Raw genomic sequence first — 17319 nt, forward strand, 5'->3', positions numbered from 1 at the left:
TGGCCAACTTCCCGGCCGTGTTTGAGGTGTTTCTTACTTTCGCTTTTGCAACCCTGTTCACCTGCAGCCAGTATCAGGAGTGGCTTCTTGTTTCGGAGAGCCTGGGAAGTCTTATTGGGAAAGCAAGACCAGGCATGCCTTCGTCTTTCAGACCCCTGATGCGGGGAAAGACAAAATAAAAGCGAAAAGTTTGGTTACCAGTCCTTCCCGTCCGGGGAATAGGAAAAGCGGCTCAAGAATCGCAGAAATAACAAGGACCTGGAAATGTGGCGCAAGAACTGTGGGAAACAGCATGCCGCACAGTATGCCTAGGGAAACGAAAAAAAAGCGAGAAAGGAGGGGAGGAAAAGGTTGCCACGCTTTCACCGTTGTCGGCGGAGAAAATAGGATTGCATCCTGTCAGATTTTGAGGTGCCAAGCAAACATAAGAAGAGGGCAGCCCAGTTTCGGGAATCGAGGGGAAAGCGCGAGAGGGGTGCTGCGAGCTAGGGAAGTAGGTAGGGTAGGAGGCATAGGAAGGAAGGAGGCTAATTCGGAAAGGCGCGTGTCCCGCGACCAGCGCGTTGCGCACGCTGCGGCAAGAAGCTAAACAAAACCGAATCAGAGCGTGCAGGAACAAAGGCAGCAACAACGCAACGCCGCCGCTTTAGGGAAGAAGCAAGAGACAACGGGAAGACCTCCCCAAACGAAAGCTACGCGCGAAGCACAAACGACACTCGTGGGAGGAAGTCTGCAGCGAACATAGCAGAGAGAAGTGTATATAGGCAGAGCAATAACAACAGAAAAAAAGAAAAAGGGAAAGACACGTAGAAACGATTGCTCGAGCTTATTTGCGCTGTCAAGTCGGGAAATCGTGTTGAGGCGAATGCGGGCACTTTCCGGCGTTTCTGCTGCAACGAGGGCGCCTGCTCCACACAGGACCAGCGACAGCAGCGCCGGCATCGGTGCTGAGGAGGCACTGCGCGGGTTTCCGCTGCCTTCTCCTCGTTCTTCCCGCCCGACCCCTTTCTTCCCCCTGTCTCTCCCCATTTCCTCCCTGCGACGTTTCTCACGCAACTCCCTTTCGCTGCGTCACGCGTCTCCACGCTCCTCCCTAACTTTCCCGACTTGCTTCCCTGTCCAGCCTGTAGGCCCCTTCGAAGAACTCCCTTCCTTTTCCCCATTTGCCAGAACGTGTGAGGATTCTCTTTTCCCGACGTCCGCCGCCTCCAGTTTTTCCCCTTAGCGTCCCATGTTTTCAGCGCTCCCAGTGGCCCTGCCACGTCCATGTATTGCGCTGAGCGAACGCTTCAGTTTAAGCGCAGAGCATTTCAGAGATAGCTAAACAAAAAACGGTAAAAGCGTGCTAGGACGCGAAAAAAAGAATCCACCAGCCACGGAACGTCCTTCTACAAAGTCGGCGCTTATGTGTGTAGCAAAAAAAAAAAGAACGGCAAGAAACAGAAACCAAATGACAAGAACACGCCCGGCCAAAGAGCGGGACAGATTGGTCGGAGCTGTGCGTTTGCTTTAGGGCGTTGGCAGCCTAAAAGAGGCGTGACATACAAGGCTATCGCATTTGGCGTGTGAGCTCCTTGCATTGCCTTCTTCTCCTTGTTTAGTTTCGCTTGTTTCCTTGCTTTGAAACTCACAAACCTTTGATGGCACATTGCGAAGAAAAGAAAAGAATGAAAGGGGCTTTAAAGATTTTCAACAAACGACCCTGACACGGAACAAATACGTTTACAGGAAAAAAAATGCGGCAGGGGAAGGGAGACGCGGGAAGAAGGTAAAGGTGGACGATAGAAGAAGGGCTTTAGTTGGCCCCTTCCGTGAGACGCATAAAGGTGTCTGCGCCTCTTGGCAGCATGCTGACTCTATTTTTGCTCACATCTTTCGTAGCGTTTAAAAAGACAGAAAAAGAAATTAAGGCGTTTACCTTTCTCCCGTGCTGAAACCCTCGAAGCTCGTTTTTCCACTCTCTGCTATTCGCCATCTTTATTCTTTAAAACAGTCGTGCGTTTCTCTTCCTTTTTTTTTCGTCGACTGCTACCACGCGCGGTCGTGTTAGAAAACGTCACTTGTGAGCGCGCTTTTGTTTTCTAGGCGGGGCCCCCCAAACGCCTTCGAAGCCCAGCAACCTTATCCGGGGCTGCAATTCTGGCTAGGACGCTAGCTGTGCGCCCAGTCGCTACTTTGGCAACCGTCACTTAGCGAATTGAAGCGGATCTCGCGTTCCTCCGCTTCAGCGTGACGGCGTTCTCTATTTAGTTTATTTTTGTTTTTTTTCTTCTTTGCAACTGACACGGTGCAGTAGCACTGTTACTTTTTTTCTGTTTTTTGTCCATTCCCTTTTTCCGAGTGGGATCTAGAAAGAGAGAGAAAGCTCGAGCGGCTCATTGCAAGCTGTCAGGAAAAGCTCTGATTTCTGATATTGCGCCAACAGGTATCGCGTCACGCAGGCGTGCCACTTCTGTCGCGGAGACCGAATCGGTGTAAAGCGGCAGAAAGAGGGGAAAAAAAAAACATCTGAAGAGCGAAGCGAATTGCTCCCGCGAGAGCTTTCGTGTCGCTCAAATAAAACGCCCGATGGTTGCGAAGGTGCAGAAAGTGGGAAAGGAGGGAATGAAAGCGATACCGTCGCTTAAGGTTACCTGAAACCGACATTTTCGGTTTTCTTTTGTTTATATACGTGCGAAGAGTAAAAGCGACATTAGTTGAAAGGCAAGCTCCCTGTTTCTCTCAACTACAGAATCTCTGGCGGAGAAGATCAATATTTGATTTTTACTTAGCCAGTCAATATATCGCTTTGCGTACTGTAATTATACACTCTAAACATAAAGGAGGGAAAAAAGACTAAGCCCTCCTCTATGGCACTCCCTCTCTATAAAACAGGGTAGCGATAGTGGACACCCTACTCTCTCTTTGCTCCCACATAGATGTAATCGTGTTTAGAGTATATAGGCACCCAAATATTAATGCGATAGCACTCGAAAATTGCCCATTGGGCGGAGAAAACTGACGTCACTTCCGTTAAAGGCAACGCAGCTGGTAAATTCATCGCATTGTCGACACATAACAAAACACGACCGCCTACTTTTCGGCGCTCCAGCGCCTTATGACGGAACGAACTTCCTAAAAGGTTAAGACTAAGCGCAGCCTCGATGAGACCGTCCTTAATCTTGACTTTTTCGAAAGTTATCTGCGTTATAAGGCGCTGGAGCACTTCGCAGTTAGCAGTCGTGTGAGAAATGACTCAAGATATGGCTGGCTGTGCGTCACAGGTATAGTGCAGCTCACTATACATGACATTATGTCATGGTAGATAGTGTGTCCTAAATTTAGCATCAGGAACACTGAACCGTACCAAAAAGCTGTTTTTACTATAATTCGTCAACAACGCCAAGAACCCGAGCTTGAGGACATAGTGAGGAAAGATACGAGGAAAGACCGGGACGTTCTTTCAGGATGAAATGTACAGAACGCACAAAAAAAGGTGACTACTACCTGCTTATTTGTGCGTTTCCAGAGCCGTGATAGGCATACCGACAGCACCACTTAATAGGCGCCTTTAGCATACCGTGTAACGTGTTACCGTTAACGTTACCGGAGTACCGGGAACCCGCCCACCGCCGGTGAGCATGCGCTGATTGGTCCCGATGCTGCAGGCGCACGCGCAGCTGCCGGGTACCTGACGCCATCTGGCGCCGTCAAGGCGATTTGCGCATACACATTGGCTGCGCGCGGGCTCCCGGTACTCCGGTAGTGGTAACGATAACACGGTCCACGTTATGCTAAAGATGTCTAATGGCAGAATCATGGTGCTAAGAACTATAATGCATAATACGTTACATAATGCCGCTCTAAGAGCCTTGTGATGAAAAAGGAACCTGTCTTCCTGATGGCCTATTAAGCAACACGTCCGGCTCGTGTTCCAGCAGTCGCTAGTCCGATATTCTGTAGGTGTGAAATTATGTTTTCTTCCCCTCTTTATGCGAGTGCGCGTCTTGGAACAGGGCGAGTCTGGTTCCATTACCTTGGCAGAGGTGGGTCCCGATCGGTAGCTCCTCAGCCGCACCATTCCCTCGGTGTGCACGTAGGCCCTCAACGGAGACAGCGAGGTGATGAGCACGAACACCCGCAGGCTGACCGGCTGCCCGTGCACCAGAAGGGCAGCGGACAGCGCCTGCTGGACAACGGCACGCCGGGTCGAAGCTCTGTGCACAAAGAAAGAGCGAGAGAGAGAGGAAGAAAGATGAATCGAAATGCAGAGAGGATAACTAGGCGACACCCAGCATGCTTCCATACACGTGGAAAGGAAACGGAAGGAGAGATAGAAAGGGGAGGGAGGAAAGGGAGATCACATTTCCACGTGTCCGTTGACCATCACTACCAGGGTGCAAAGGGCACATACTGAAAGGTTAAAACCTTGAACTCAATCCTGAGTCATTCAAGAACTTCAAGAGCGCCTTCACAGCTGTCCTCTGAGAGGCTGTGCACAAAGACAGCAACGTAGGGTCATGCAAAATCAGCATTATCATCATCATCGGCTAAAATTCTTTCACGCCAGGAAGAAAGAGGTCTCTCGCATTGGGCTTCAGTTAATTCTGCCCTGCTCCCGCTGACAACCCCCCCCCCCCCCCCCCCGTCTCCACCAACTCCTTCTCTCGCTCCCCGCAAACTGCACTGGTGCACTGCACTGATGCACTGTGCACTGTTTCACTGGAAAATAAGTTGAAACCGAGTGAGCGACGTTTACAAGCCTTAGCTATCGCATATTCTTTTCGCGCCCTTTTATTGCGGTGCGGCGGGCCTTCAGTAGTCTGGATGAATAGCACTACTAAGCTTGGGAAGCGCCATGTTCACAGATACTGAAGCAAAGTGGGGCAGCGATGGCGTCGCCGACAGTCACGCTCATAAGTATATGCGCTGAAAAGTTTGCAAGCATAAAAATAATTGCGCGCCTTTCTTGGCTAACATTTCATAAGAGCGGACACGGCAGGCACCCAATACAATTAAGCACTGACTTTCAGAGGAGAGGTTTATTTGGAAGCACATAAAATAGATATCTATAGCTCAACAAACAATGAAAACAAAAAGTCCACTTTTAAGAAAGTAGTCAGATTTCATCGTCCAGACATCCGTCTTGTTGATGCCACATTCTGTCGGTTTCGGCTGGTTATACGTTTTAAAAGCCGGGGTCATTCCGGTAGAAAGGCTTGCTTTTAAGAAAATAATTACTCACTGCTGCATTCTGCGTACATCATTGATCAATAATCACTGGAGACTTACCTGCTACTTCAGAGAACAAAACGCGATCATATGCGATGCGTCTACGCTTTTATGTGTGAAGAAAAGTTTCAAGTGCTAGCACGGACACTATACCATCGAGCGAGACACCGTGTTCTTGCACTCTGGTTTAAACAACCTTCTCACACTACACTGGATAAAAAATGTGCGCTACCATGTCTCAAGAAGGATATGTTCGCGGCTGTTTACGATGTTTCAAAATAAAAAAAATAAACACGGAGAATAAACCGCGTGAACCTAAAAGCGAAAAAAAGCCTCCATCAAAATGGAGGGGCGTTACGCTGGAAATGTTCGTCTCGTTTACGCGCGTCCTTTTACAACCCTTTTTCGTCTCTGTCTAACCCGGAAAGCGCTGTAATAGAAAGGCGTGGCCTGCCCTCTCGAGGTCCGGGTCATTCGGGGTCTTCGGTGACACATGCAAAATGGGACCCGCCGAAGTACGGTGCTTCCGAGCTAACGTGCTTACGCCCGAGATAGCGCCCGATGCGTCGAGATGTTTCCAGGGGGCCTCCGAAGGGCACGTTTTATGTGGGGGACAGCATTCAGACAGTCGGCCGGTAAAACATGGAGATGCCGTTGTAAAATGTTGTTGATCAAAGTATGGTGCGTTGTTTAAAAGCCGTTGCGAAGGTTCATTAACCCTTTCTATCTCAGCGGCCACATACGCCCCCACTAAATATGACCACATTACTGGTCATACAAGAAGAGTGATGCTGTGAAATAGCATGCAAAGATATAGCGCCCATTCTAGTGATGACACGGTTATGATATTTGATGCCATTTTCGCTCTATATTATTTCTGTGATCAGTACTGTGGCCATACTTGTCAGCCATATGTGTGGCCGCTAGGAAAAAAAAAGGTTAATTAGTAAGTATCACGGAATGGAACAGGTCTTGTACTCTGTTAAATAAATGCTGAAGTTTTTAATCTTTATTAAACTGGTCCTTAAGGGTACCTACATCTCAGAATGAAAGCAGTAGTAGTTACTTTTTCAAGGATAAAAACGTGACTCTGGGTAATGTACAAAGACTTACGGTGCAGTCAAAACGATATGTTTTTGTTATGCAGTAACTATTATAGTCGTGCGATGAAGCAATAACTGCCACCCGGTGTTGATTTAGCCATCGTCATCCATATACCATCAACCGAGCTGATTCCACTTCAAGACTTCGAGACTCAGCTGCTGACCTACAGTCACCATAATATCCTGTCTGTAGTACGGACGTGGTGTATAGTTACCAGGGCTGAATTCCCGTGGGAAAACACATTTATTTCCTAGATTGTCTGTGCCCACTACATTGTCCGCAGGGACTCAATGTGCAATCCGAGAGGGCCTCTAAAGACGCCGATACGTCACTGTTTTTCTTTCTGTTCCCTTTAGCAAGCGCAACTATTTTTTCTCGATCGGTACGAAAAATTATGTATTACCACAACACGCTATCATGCGCATTATGAATGCTGTGGAAGCAAATCATGTCTATTATTTCTATATTGACAAAAGGCCCGTCTTTGCTGTTTTCATCGTTAAGATTAGTTTTTTTGAGAGCAGGCGCCTGTAACGCTGACGTCACAAATTTTCTTTCTCTTACGCGAAATACACAGCAGCACACAGCGTTGGCCACTTGTGGCGCTAGCCATGGTAAGCGCGAGCTTATCGAAGTCAGGCGGTGATGGTCAGCCACATTTTTTATTTCTAACGTGGGCTGCATGAAGAAAACGTGCGGTAATATTCGAAAGGAGAGAGCTTCTAATGGCGGTAATCACATGTACAACCCGTAGATTTTGCGATGAAAAGAAAGCTACTCAAAGCAGAGGCAATTCCGTAAAGAAACCTCGCAATAGGGATAATAGCACTGGCATGACACGCTGTAATAAGCTATTTCGAAGGCAAAGCTACAGTTGAATTATCACTCGTACCTAGCCCGTACAGCGTAATATTTTATATGTCGTCCGCTTGATTGTATCCCGGAAATTACTCGGTGTTCCTATTTTTCGCCAGCCGCTGCCCCAGCATACTGGCGAAATTTTTGAGCTCCTCATTCCATGTGATTCTCACTGTTAAGGTTTGGGTAACAAAAAGCTGGCAACTTAAATTGAACTTTCCATGTGTCTGGATTGTTACCAATCACTCTAGACGAGCGGATGAATCAGGCACTTTAGTATAATGACACTATAACCGTGGAGGCATGTTGAGACGGCAAACGGTGAAACCGGAGGATTCACTAAAGCCCACAAAAAAGGTCGCAGCCACGAAGCAGCACAGGAAGAAACCAGTAAGTCAACAAAACAGTCCACAAAAATACAGCCCACATCTAAACAGCAGGTAAAAAGCAAAAATACAGAAAGCACAGTATCAACCGGTATAGGTGAAATAAGGCCTGGCATTAAGAGAGAGAATCAGTGCCCACTCTGCTAATTAGCTCCAAGCTCATCGACATCACGAGTTTTCGGGGCTGTGGTCGAAAATGTTTGCGCCTGCCATAAACATAGCATCTGAAAAGGTTAGTGAATCAAGAACTTAGCAAAAAAAATGGTAGGGTTTTAACGAAGTTAAACCGAGTAGATGAGTGAAAGCATGTCTTTAGCCTAATTGGCTGAAGACATGTCCTAATATGTTTTAAAACACTGGTGTCAAGGAACTCCAGAAAAGGTTGCCGATACAAAGGTACAAGAAACAAGTCATCTGCTGTCTGGACATGAGGGTCCAAAACTAAATTAATGTCAAACTTTCTTTCATACACTAAGAGAGTCCTGTTTTCTGTTGAAATCACCCAAAAGTCACACACAACTGTGAAACCGTGATGTAGGCTAGACATGACGTGCTGTAGGCTGGCAACTGTGTTAAGCTCAGTTTAAGCTCTGATCGAAGTAAAGCTGATCTGATCTGTTCGCGCCGCGGATGGAAGTTGATGAAGACCACGATGTGCAAAGCACAGCGCGAGAGTGTGTTGCAGTTTAACACGAGGAGTGATGGGCTGAGGCGGTAGCGTATTAGGTTCCCAATGGAAACCCATGCGTCGCGGTAACCTATTTCTTTCTCTAGAGTCTGGTGGAATAGGCCTTGTTCAGTTATTCGTGCATCAGCTTATTTCGCGTTTTTGTTTCTTTTTCAAATCGTCAAACCACCCTTTTTTAGTAGCCGTGTTTATTAGGCGTCTCAGGGCTCAATTGCCTTTCCTATTCGCTCCGACGGGACACACTCGTGAGGGGTCCTTATGGGGATTCTTTAAGGAAGTTGCTGACACCTTCAATTTCCTCACTGTGCGCTTTTCTTTAGTCTACCCGCATAGCCTCTCCAGAAGGCAAATGACTCAGGCACTTGCAGAGTATTTGTTTCCTGTACCTTTGTATCGGCAACCTTTTCTGGAGTTCCTTGACATCAGTGTTTTAAAACATGTTAGGAGAATGCGCATTTCTTCTGCTGGAATAACGTTCTTCTTTAAACTGTACACACTCACGCTGCCTGTGAAGGCATGGCTTCGTGCTGAGGAAATTCTTGCGCCATGGACGGTGAATTGCCGCCTGTGAAATACACCAGAGACAATTGACCATTGTTTTATTCTGTGCATTGACGCTATGTTATTCCGGGACATATTACAACGAAAAATTAAGAAGGACATTGACATCACACCCTACAGTGTCTGTTTTTTTCCTGTGGAGAAAAACTGTGTTGTGCCTTATGATTTATTTATGTTGCTTGGACTATTTAGGCTCTGGAAGAGCTGCATGGTGGACCGCCATGCCGAATCACCACGGTCGTCGAAATCTTCGTTTTGTAAGCAATGTGTTTTGGTGCGGGGAGTACATGGTGCCCTGGAAGAGCCGCTTAGCTGGCTCCCCTATCTGGATGCATGTGTGTGTCTCCCAGAGTTTTAATGTTTTGGAAGGTGCGGTCGTGCAGGAGTATGGTGGCCTGTTGTTTTATGGTGTAAGCATGCTTAGACTTTTCCTTTCGGCACTATTTCTATGCAATAAAGAAAAAAGAATCTGCGGCGATAGCGTAATGCTCTCCTGCCGTGGCCAGCGAAGATGATCTTTTCGCGCCACCGCGGGTTCAAATCCCAGTCGTGCAATATTTATTTTATTTATATATTAAAGGTAAAGGCCAAGGCTTCAGCGATGGACCGGGTTTTACAACTTTGGTTGTGAAGTAGAGCTTTCGCTGTAAAATGTAATGACCTTATGGTGGAATTGGTTTGGTTTATGGGGTTTAACGTCCCAAAGCTACTCAGGCTATGGGGGACGCCGTAGTGAAGGGCTCCGGAAATTTCGACCACCTGAGGTTATTTAACGTGCACTGACATCGCACAGTACACGGGCGTCTAGAATTTCGCCTCCATCGAAATTCGACCGCTGCGACCGAGATGGTCCAGCAGCCGAGCTCCATAACCACAGAGCCGCCTAGGCGGCTCCTATGGTGGAATACGTTCTAAGAGGACTCTGGTGTGTGCTAGTTGGTTCATACTTTCTACGACGCAGATTGACACACCGCAATGGAGTGAGTACGAGAAGAAACACGAAACACAGGACGGGCTCTCGTCCTCGCTCCGTTGCTGTGTGTCAATGTGCGTCCTATGGTGGAATTAAAAAACCTTTGCCTTACCTTGACTGTACCGAGAATGTTGTTGCCCGTTAAACAGGAGGCTTTAGTTTTATTTCGGAACGAAAAAAAGTGCGCATAGGACAGGCGTTCTCTCGCAAAACATTGATCCCATCTGTGTATCATACCTATATGACCATATGTCGACATTCTATCATAATAATAATCATCATTATTCCGGATGCATGTACTGAAGGACAAGGGCGTCTAAAATTGGCCTCCAATATGCCCTGTTCAATTACGGTTGGGGTCATTATGTCCCCAGGTTTCCTGACGTCATCTGTCCACCTGCATATCTGCAAGCTACTGCTGCGTTTACCTTCTCTTGGAATCCTCTTCTTTTGTGGGTATTTAACCTAGCTGCTGTTTTGTGTGCTCCGTGTTTATTCTTATTTTTTAAACGATGTTTGTCCCATTTTTATTAGCGCTCCAGCTCTCTTATGAATGTCTTCTGTTGTAAAAGAAACTTTATGCTGAAAAGTGAGACACCTTCACTTCGACAAGTGCACCGATGGAACAGCTGTAGCTCTCATGGTATGATGGGCCGCATCGGTGCTTTTGTTCGCATGCATTTTCACAAAATCACCGATGCAAAAAAAAAGCAAAAGAGGACCGTACAAGCTTGCATTGATTAGAGCAGAAGTAGAGAAACAGTCCTGAATGCCTGCGCAAAGACTACAATCACTTTGATCAAAGGCAGATTTTTTTTTCTCGCAGGTGATGCCGCAATTATTCTCGATTTCTCGATTTTGCCGGCGCCCTTTCGCCACTGCGGCTACATAATCGGGCTATAAAAGCATCCGGCTACGCAATCAAAAGCGTGTCTTCCGGTACAATAAATTCTTCTCAAAAACCTCTTGTTCTACAGCAGCTGCTTCATGAACACGCGTTTTGGACATGATACCTTCCGTTGAGAAAAAAAAAGATATACGCATGACCACGTTATTACGAGGGATGAACTCTCGAAAAAGCACAGCCTTTAAAAAATGTAGTCCAAGGGTTTCGCTTCTTGGCCATGCATTATGACTGATTTTGCATTGTTAGCCTTCCAAATATCTCTATTAAAGCTTGTGCTTGGGCTAATTGGTTCATACTTGAATCATACTGCTTTGTTCCGCGGCGTTTTTTTTTTCGCGCTGCCCTCTCATGATCGAAATATCTCGAAATGGAGAGGAACTCCCTTCCTCATCCCCCCGAAGCCTCGTACGTCAAGCTGTGCTATATCGTGCCCTGCGACACGGTTTGGAAGCAAACTTCCTGGGCTGTGTACTTATGACAAAGGCTGTGCATTTTGTAGTCCAGAAGCGATGAATGATAACAGTCATTTCTGATAGATTTAAGGGGGCTGATTTTATGAATTCCGGTAAACCTATTTCATTGAGTGTCTCTGATATGACCTTCGACGGAAGCGCGAAAGGCTGCAGTCCCATACTGCCAGCTCTCTTTGAGGCAATGGCACCAGTCGCTGTACTCACTTGTAGAAGCACTTCAAACCAAAGAGAAAGCGCTGTGCTTCTTTCCTTTGCGGTCTTTGTGCCTTGCTGTGTATTTAGCCTTTTGCGCTGAACTATTTCCTACTAACATATTTCAACTAGCTCACGTTCCAAACTGGTTGACCGGTCAACCGTGTTCCAACTGGCCTCTGTAGTTGCTGTACTCACTGCTGAATGCGTGCCCTTCCCAGAGGGCTGAAGATGTCCAGCGATTCCGGGGCGCTCTCCTTGGCTCCAGGCGCGAGAGGCGTGAGTAGCCAGTGTGCCGAGTAGCCGAGAGCGTCTGCCACGTTGACGAACTGCTGGTACTGGCTAGGTAGCACGAAGCACAGGGGCACCAGCGAAGCCTTCATCACGCCTGCGTGCGCGAAAGTAAAGGTTAAAAGAAAAAAAACTTAGAGGACACTGATGTTCACCTCCAGGGTATGTCGCGATAGCGTTTAAGGGTCTCTACGGTCGCTTGGGGGTCCCCTGGCGCACCACATTGCAGACATCGACCCGCGTACTTCCATGAGACACTGCTTTATTACGCAAATAAGGAAGTACTCATTGGCATCCACCCAAGCGCAGCCCTAAGGCTACACAGGAAAGCTATAGAGCTTTCTCAGAAACTTCTCGTAGTTAAAAAACGTTCGTCCTGGTTCGGGGTTTGAACCCGGGACCACCGCTTCACCGGAGCAGTCGCTCTACCAACTGAGCTAACCCGGACGGCAAGGTTATGGTAGGGTGAGAGCGAATTGATCAATAACTTGAAGTGGGAAAAGTGTTGCCCAAATGCTTAGGGGAATCCCCCAAGCTGGAGTAGATTTGAACATAAGGGAATAATTACTCCCTTATTTTCAAATCTACTCCACCTTGAGGAATTTCCCTAAACATTTGACTAACACTTTATTACGCACTATCGTCCATAATAATTGGCGACGCTAGTTAGTGACCGTAGTTAGCTAATTATTCCTGTGGTGTATTCCGCTTATTGTGCGGTGTGAGGCGCTTACACAACACCTCCATTAATTCCACTGAACGAATATTATTCAGTGAAGGAGATGTAGTGTGTCTGGTTACCACCCGAACGGACAAGCGGTTCGATTCCACTTGACCACCTTTTTCTTTCCAACGAAAGCACTTTTCTACGTCACTACCCTCTCGACCAATCAGGAATTTCCAGTCATAACGACGCCGACGCCGGATTTTCCGCCGAATGGGACCTTTAACGCTATCATGTTAAAAAGCTTTGTCGAGGTTGACTCCTCTATGAGACACCAAATTTAAAAACAGAGTCTAGAAGTGCACGGCCTCTACGCAAACGCTTGTTTTTCGCAAACACAAGAAAAGGGCATTAAAACAAAAATACGACCTCCTGTGAGGAAAAAAAAACGACTGTGAGACAACGGCGTCGTTGTTTTCCCTGATGCCGGAGATTGATCTGTTTTGTCCTCGGCAAAGAGAGGGGCCATTAAACCGCGAATACTTCATTGCTGTCATGCTTTAGCTTGAAGAGCTAGATATAGACGTTTGTCCTGAGGAAAAGGGCAGCATTTCTGCGATCCAGAAATAACATTTTTTGTGTTTGCAAGTAAACGCACTTGAGAACTTCGCAAGAGGGTAAAACTAGGCCAAGCTGGAAAAGTTGCTTCTCAAGATGAGCACACATTGCGAAATACGGCATTTGTAATAAACCTTACAGCGTACAGAGCAAGTTTGTCTTTTCCACCATGGAATGTTCACTGTGTTCTTGAAATTACAGTATCTGTCAAAACCACGTAGGACGTATTACATCGGCATATTCTGTGCAAGTGAATATTATCGCGCAACCCACGACTGCATACCGTGCATTTTGCTTCAGTAAATAAAAGTCGAGCGCACTTATAAAGACCATGACGGTGACGCGGATTGCGGTCGTTATGTCATGCGCGCCTGCTAGGCCGTCACAATTCCTGCTTCTTCACTGGAGACCCTTGGCGGTGATTTTTTAGCTCTTCAACGGAGCCACGCATGCCTTACCCAGAATTCTTGCTCCAGCGACCTGCTTTTGGAGACGCGATATAATTAACTGCCGCTGAAATGTACACGGTCGCTAATGCTATAGGTCGGTCTGCTGGTCATCGCCTTCTACAAATTAAAGTAGTTTGGAAGTGCTCGTGCTTCGCGTACAGTGGCTTCGTCACTTCATAGCCTGGGTTCAATCAGCGGCCAAGAAATAGCGGAGCGTACTTCTAGCACGGGGTAGCACTGCACATGGTACAGAGCCGATTGGGTAAGCGAATCATGCTACCTGACCGGTTGGCCCGGCAGGGCACAGCACCTTGTATCCAGGGTTCTAACACTAATGCAGTTGCGTGATAACCGACCGAGCGCAATAGTTTTGATTTCAATGCTCTCCCTGTCTAGTCCCCAACGCGTTTCTCGTTCTATTTTAGACAATTTGCCGAGCTGACAGATACGCGTGGACTGATTTAGCTCGTGGGCCTCCTAGCCAAACGGTGCTTACTTGGCCTGCGGTTATCAATCGCTTCAATGCCACCATTTTTATTGCTTTTCTGGGTCGCCACTTGATGCTCTACGGTGTCCACGCCTGCGAGAAGCGCGAGCTTATCTACTGCGGGGGTGAGTTGACGGCTCCTCCTCGTTCGCGGTAAACGAGCAGTCGGGCCACAGTGGTGTATTGCATCTGAGATGCCATGCCGTTGCCTCAAATCATGGTTTGACGGCAGCACCGTCCAAGTTCGTAGTAAGAGAGCGTTACCTGCGGCCGTTATAAGTGACCTCGACTCTAAACGTTGTGAATGAAGACTTTGGTAGCACAGGCAAGTCGTCAGCAATAGGAACAAAATAACACTGAAGTGTAGAACTACAAAGATTAAGGAAGCATTTACATAGGCGAATCAGCTTTGCCAAAAGTAGCCAGAAAGCTTTGTTTCCTTGCCAGTCGTACGGATACCTTGACGTTGAGGACAATGATTCTCATTATTTTATTGAGATTTAGAGCATGAAGGTGGCCTTATTTCTCAATTTAGTTCTCCCCTTATCCAATACCCCTAAATATGAGTCTTTAGCAAAATAAACTGAACTGAACTATAAGAGTGGTAAGGAAACCATGCTGCCTGGCTACTTTTTGGCAAACACTGTGCGTCCATATCGGCAACAACGTATCAGTGCTCTGAACATGTGCGAGGTACTTTTCTCCTCCCCCATTCACGCGATTGGATTGCCTTCCACAACAAAAGTCAATGTCTTGGGCAAACGCTTTTGAGAAGCCTGTGTTTTGTCGAGTGCTGAGCGCTCGCCTAATTTTTCTGCTCTGCCTACGTGACTTCAACCGACTACACAAAGTAAAAAAAAAAAGAACACACAAACTGAAAACCGTTGTTTGCCTTAAGACAACTGCATTCGGTGCTGTCAAAAAAAGGGCGCGGTAAACATGGTAAATATTCTATGAGGGCGCAAAACCTTCGATGATAAACAGTGGTGATTCGTAGAGGTACCGAGCAAAAAACTCAGGAACCAGTAGCGACCGATAAGAAAAAGATTTAAAAACAAAACGTTCGAATTTTTTTATTTTATAGCTGCGCACTAAAAAATCGGACCAGTTTCAGTTTTTCTTTATTCGTTCAGCAGAGCTCAACCGTTTGAATCTGCAAATGCAAGCGCTATCACGTTTACTGCCCTTTTACGTGCGCTTATTTCCATTTCGCACTATTCAGACCTCGAAAGGAACAGCAATTCGTACAATGACAGGCAAGCGAAAGTGCACGTATGCCCACGTTCGAATTAGTTGCTTAACATTTTTTTTTCTTGCCTGATGCTACCTTTTGTTGCAGAAAACGCTGCCTGAACAAAGATACACTTCTCTTTGAACGTTGCTGCTGAAAAGAGACAGTTCGAAACGCAGAACAATTTGCACAAGGGGGGGGGGGGGGGGACGAAGAAGCAGCCAATGCTGGAGACTGGCTCCGAACATCTGGAAAAAGCTTCAGCCGCGACCCCATATATCTCCCCGCAACCCGTAGAGCGCGCGGGCTTCAAAAGAAACCGCCCACAAGTGTTCAGTGCATTAGCTTATTGAAGACGCGCCTACAAAAGCGGGACCGTGTTCTCGGGCAATATCGGCAAATCGACTCGTGGGTGGGAATAGAGGGGGGGGGGGCACATCGAAAGCGGCGGTGTCTCCGAAAAGGTTGTTACCGCGAGACATTTCCACCACCGGCTGGGACAAGTCCTTCACTGGATTGGCTTCTTTCATTGGCTTGTTGTTGGTAAGGGTCCCTGCCCATCTTATCGCACCCCATGCGTCTCGCTAGTGCAGTTAGCACGCGAAAATTCATCATGATAATTGTCGCAACTCCGTTTCTTCTTTCCTCCTCTCTCTCTCTCTCTCTCTTTCTTTCTGATTGCATGGGTAGAAAGTGCTGCTCATCCTAGGGGAGCACTTAACGAGGTAGAGAAGATTTCCGCTGTCATTTTGTTAGCAGACAGTACGATGAATCGAACACGCGCGTCGATACGGACTTCTAATTTTTTTTTTATATCGTCGTGGTCATAAAAACCTATTTTCGTAAATAGATACGATTGATTGAGAAAGGAAGTTTTATGATAAAAGCAGGATCAGGGATTTTTTTGCTGTTGTGTGGAGAATTTTTTGTAGGTTTATTTGACAAGACAGAACGCTTTATCTCCTAACTAGATACTGATAAGTGCAACCCGAAGGTTACTGCCGTTTCTCCGCGGTTTTCAAAGGGCGGTTAAGTGGGTTCCTTTCAAGTACTTCGATGAAAAATCTAAATTTATCGACTCTCTCATCACCATCTGCAGCAAATTAGGCAGCCGTGCAGTGCCTAGTGTTTACTAAAAGCAATTTTGAAGTTGGCCATTTCGTTATTTCATTTCGCGTGATTTCTATAAGCGTTTTTTTTTTGCAAAACTGCTTTTTTTCGCCGACATTTCCTGCCCATTGACGCTTACTTCGCGCTTAGTGAAGAAGACGCTCAAGGCTTGTTATGGTCAATTTCTGGCGTTATATACCATAATATTCGCTTATACTGGCTAGTTGCGCCACTAAACGCGCTTACAAGGATGCTACTGATAATGTTTCTGGCTTCACCACTGCGTCTCAGATGGCAGAGGCCCCGATTCCGCAGCACAGCTGCTGTTAAGTTGTGCTATATTATTACTCTCTTATTATTAATTCGTTAGCATCACTGCCCGCCATGAAGAAAAAGTGTCCGGTATACGGAGGCGTAGTGCTACGTGAGATTAAAATCCTCCTCTCCACTTGTATAAAAGAAGAGGGGCAAGCCATGGTGGCTGCCACGAGAACAATTCCTATAAATTAACTTCATGAAAGTGACAATGACTAATAATGAACCTAAAGCTGGGGAAGACCTAATGCTAATGCACTGTTATCGCATATTGACCATTAAGCACCCGCGTAATTTTTCTTTACAACTTTAATGTTTAAATAAGAAGAAGGAGTTTTTTGTTCTAGTATAGCGGGCACTTTGAGGAATGGATTGCGACTATCAAGCAGAGATAATAAAAAGTAGTCCTTCTGTAAGAATCCGAGAAACTTTAGTAAACCAACAGAAGCTAGACAGTATTTGTGGGGGGGGGGGGGGGGGGTGCAGGAACGGATTCTCACGAGTATTTTTACGTCTATGAGCCGAGGTGGTATGTTGAGGGTAGCAAACTAGCAAATTTTCGTGGTTAACCTTTCCGTATTTCCTTCTTTCCCACCCCTCTCTCTGTCTGTATCTTTGATTTATTGTCGAGGCATTGCATATTTCGCTGGATGTCGTGACTGAACGACCAACCCGGCGGTCCACTAATCATATATCAATATTTTTTTCGAAGGCGTATGAACTGGCTTTAAGTCAATAATTTCTACAACTGACTCTGGCAGTGTTTTGTGACAATTTTTCGCATACTTTTTTGCCCTTTTT

The 17319-nt window shown here is 46.6% G+C and overlaps 1 protein-coding gene across 1 annotated transcript in view; it reads right to left on the bottom strand.

The window, feature by feature from the left end:
• Nucleotides 1-17319, bottom strand: part of LOC144099119 (cadherin-like and PC-esterase domain-containing protein 1) — a 197829-nt gene that overhangs the window by 48105 nt on the left and 132405 nt on the right. The window contains exons 8-9 of the mRNA XM_077632207.1: nt 11552-11741; nt 4016-4196 (exon numbers count right to left, since the gene is read on the bottom strand). Coding sequence (XP_077488333.1) covers nt 4016-4196; nt 11552-11741 — 371 coding nt within the window. The remainder of the gene's footprint in view (nt 1-4015; nt 4197-11551; nt 11742-17319) is intronic.

This window comes from Amblyomma americanum, chromosome 7, assembly GCF_052857255.1.
Source record: "Amblyomma americanum isolate KBUSLIRL-KWMA chromosome 7, ASM5285725v1, whole genome shotgun sequence".
In the NCBI taxonomy this organism is placed as follows: domain Eukaryota; kingdom Metazoa; phylum Arthropoda; class Arachnida; order Ixodida; family Ixodidae; genus Amblyomma; species Amblyomma americanum.